General features: G+C 49.0%; 1 protein-coding gene across 1 annotated transcript; it reads left to right on the top strand.

The window, feature by feature from the left end:
- The first annotated feature begins 217 nt into the window (after positions 1-217).
- SPRY3 (sprouty RTK signaling antagonist 3) lies at positions 218-1,087 on the top strand. Its single transcript, XM_007956638.2, has one exon. The coding sequence runs from the start codon at positions 218-220 to the stop codon at positions 1,085-1,087; it is 870 nt and encodes a 289-aa protein (XP_007954829.1).
- The last annotated feature ends 1,666 nt before the right edge of the window (positions 1,088-2,753 follow it).

The following is a 2,753-nucleotide window of genomic DNA, read 5'->3' as shown; positions in this document are numbered from 1 at the left end:
AGCAAAGTGATTGAAGGCAGTGGCAGTGATAGGTTCTGAGCTTTTTTGGTCCCCTGCCAAGTACTTACGCCTGTGTGTTCTCTTTTATTGTTTCTCTTCCTTCCCTCTTAGGATTTTCTGATGTGCCCTGAGATCCATGTAACTACAAGGTCTCCTCTTTATCACCATAAGTGCCACCCTGACCCCAAACCACTCGGAGCTCAAGAATCAAGGCAAAATGGATGCCGCAATGACAGATGATTTCCAACAAATTCTGCCTATCGAACAGCTGCGCTCTACTCATGCTAGCAATGATTATGTGGAGCGGCCTCCGGCCCCCTGTAAGCAGGCCCTCTCTAGCCCTTCCCTTATTGTGCAAACCCACAAATCTGATTGGTCCCTGGCCACCATGCCTACTGCTCTCCCGCGCAGTCTCAGCCAGTGCCATCAATTGCAGCCCTTGCCTCAGCATCTGAGCCAATCTAGCATTGCCAGCTCAATGTCCCATAGCACCACTGCCTCTGATCAAAGGCTCTTGGCCAGCATGACACCCTCACCTTCAGGCCAGTCCATCATCCGAACGCAGCCTGGAGCAGGGGCCCACCGAAAGGGTGACGGTGCTCTGAAGGGAGAAGCCGAGCAATGCGTAGTGCGCGCCAGCGAGCACCTCTTCATCTGTGAGGAGTGTGGGCGCTGCAAGTGTGTCCCCTGCACCACTGCTCGCCCTCTGCCCTCTTGCTGGCTTTGCAACCAGCGTTGCCTTTGCTCTGCAGAGAGCCTCCTCGATTATGGCACCTGTCTCTGCTGTGTCAAGGGCCTCTTCTACCACTGCTCCACTGATGATGAAGACAACTGCGCCGATGAGCCCTGCTCCTGTGGGCCTAGCTCTTGCTTCGTCCGCTGGGCAGCCATGAGCCTCATCTCCCTCTTCCTACCCTGCCTGTGCTGCTACCTGCCCACCCGTGGATGCCTCCATCTGTGCCAGCAGGGCTACGATAGCCTCAGGCGACCGGGCTGCCGTTGTAAGAGGCACACCAACACCGTGTGCAGAAAAATCTCTTCTGGTGGTAGTGCGCCCTTCCCCAAGGCCCAGGAAAAGTCCGTATGACCTTCCTGCAAGCTGGATCCAGAGCTTTCTCCTTTAGCCCCCATCAGGAAAGAATAAGCCTCACTTTGAAGAGGGGGAGGAGTAATCAACTAGCCAAAGTTAGGGCCTTGCCTCTTTTGTTCCTGCGATGTCAGAGGAATGGCCAAGTGTATCCTGGTGCGGGATGCCTTGTTCTCTCTCGCAGTATCTATCCCATTCCTCTTCAACCTTTGTACACCTCGCCAGCTCAGCCTTATGGCTGTCATGGCAAATTCAGGTGATACGTAGGCATGAGGCTTGGCTACTGAGGACCCATGGAGCCAGCAACGTGGAGGTTTAGGGGCTCCCTGATGGAATGCCTCTCGACGCGGGCTCTGACCATCACTCTGCTTTCCGCAGTGCCTTTGGGAGCTTTCTTCTAAGATGGTTTTCACAGGTCAATGTGGAACAGCATTCAGTGTCCCAGGGAATCTGATCCCTTTTTCCTCTTTAATGCCCTTCTCTTATCTCCCTCTCTATTTCTCTCTCTCTCCTTCTTTCGTCCCCCTGTTCTATGTTCCCTCCCGGTTCATTCCCACTCTCTCTATTTTCACTCTTCCTTCTCTGTTTTCTCTCCCCCCTTCCCTCTCTTTCAGACTAATGTGTGCTCTGCCTCTATTTCTGTTTGTTCGCTCTCTCTTTGCTTCTCTCTGCCTGTCTCTCTTTTTCTCTGTAATACTTCCCAAAGTGCTGTTTTTCCATAGGTGTTTGTTTTGACTTCACACTTTGCTATGCTATACTACTTACTAATTTTTATTAAGGGAAATGGATTACTGTAATGAACTGATCACTAGCAATAGTCTATATCCTGATATATATGTGTGCACTCACAACCACCCTTACCTGTTGTGTTCATATGAGACAAAGTTACCTTACATTTCCAGGTTTAATTAGTTGGAGCTTCACTCCCATTCCCAATAATGACTTATAGTACTGACAGATTCCACTAGCATGCTGAGTAGGATAGTAAATCAGGATACTCATCACTTCGTATGTCTGACCCAAGTGCCAAAGGCAGACGTGCTTTATAGCTAAATGAACAAAGCAAAGGATGTTCAGGAGGTCCGTTGTCTCTTAGAAGCTAACTGCCCTGAGACTGCATGGCTCAGGCCTTAATAATGGACATAAAAAGTCATAAACTTTAGAGCTGGAAGGAATCTTAACTATTAATCTAATTTAATGCCCTTATTTCACAGATGGGAAAACTGAGGTCTGGAGATAGGAAGGGACTTGTCCAAGGTCACACACTGAGTTAATGACAGGGTTGGGACTGGAACACAGACATTCTGATCCCTAGTTCAATGTTCTCTCCCTTGCACCATATTGAGTCATGGGACTTTTCACCTAAGACTCTACTGACAATGATAGGAAACCATTCCTCTACCATTATTTTTCAGGAACCATACATCCTAAGTGGTGGTCTTTGTGCAGTGCATGGTGGGTAGCTAATTAACTATTAGGTGTCAAGGGGACACTGGCTCTCTCACCTTGTAGAAGCTCAAGAGTGGAAAAGAAAAGCTGAAAGAAGCCCTAAGCAAGCATCTACTTGCTCTTTACTGCACACACTGTGCTCTTGGCTTTGTCTACAGTGGCAGTTGCCTGACAACCCAAATTTCAGCAACAGTGAAAAACTCAGATGAAAGATGTA

This window comes from Orycteropus afer, unplaced genomic scaffold (assembly GCF_000298275.1).
Source record: "Orycteropus afer afer isolate SDZICR_OR568_19922 unplaced genomic scaffold, OryAfe1.0 scaffold00647, whole genome shotgun sequence".
Classification (NCBI taxonomy): domain Eukaryota; kingdom Metazoa; phylum Chordata; class Mammalia; order Tubulidentata; family Orycteropodidae; genus Orycteropus; species Orycteropus afer.
This window is presented reverse-complemented; position numbering and strand designations above follow the sequence as displayed.

Excerpts from the sequence above, each read along its gene's own strand:
- SPRY3 (XM_007956638.2), top strand. The coding sequence starts at position 218 with ATGGATGCCGCAATGACAGATGATTTCCAACAAATTCTGCCTATCGAA.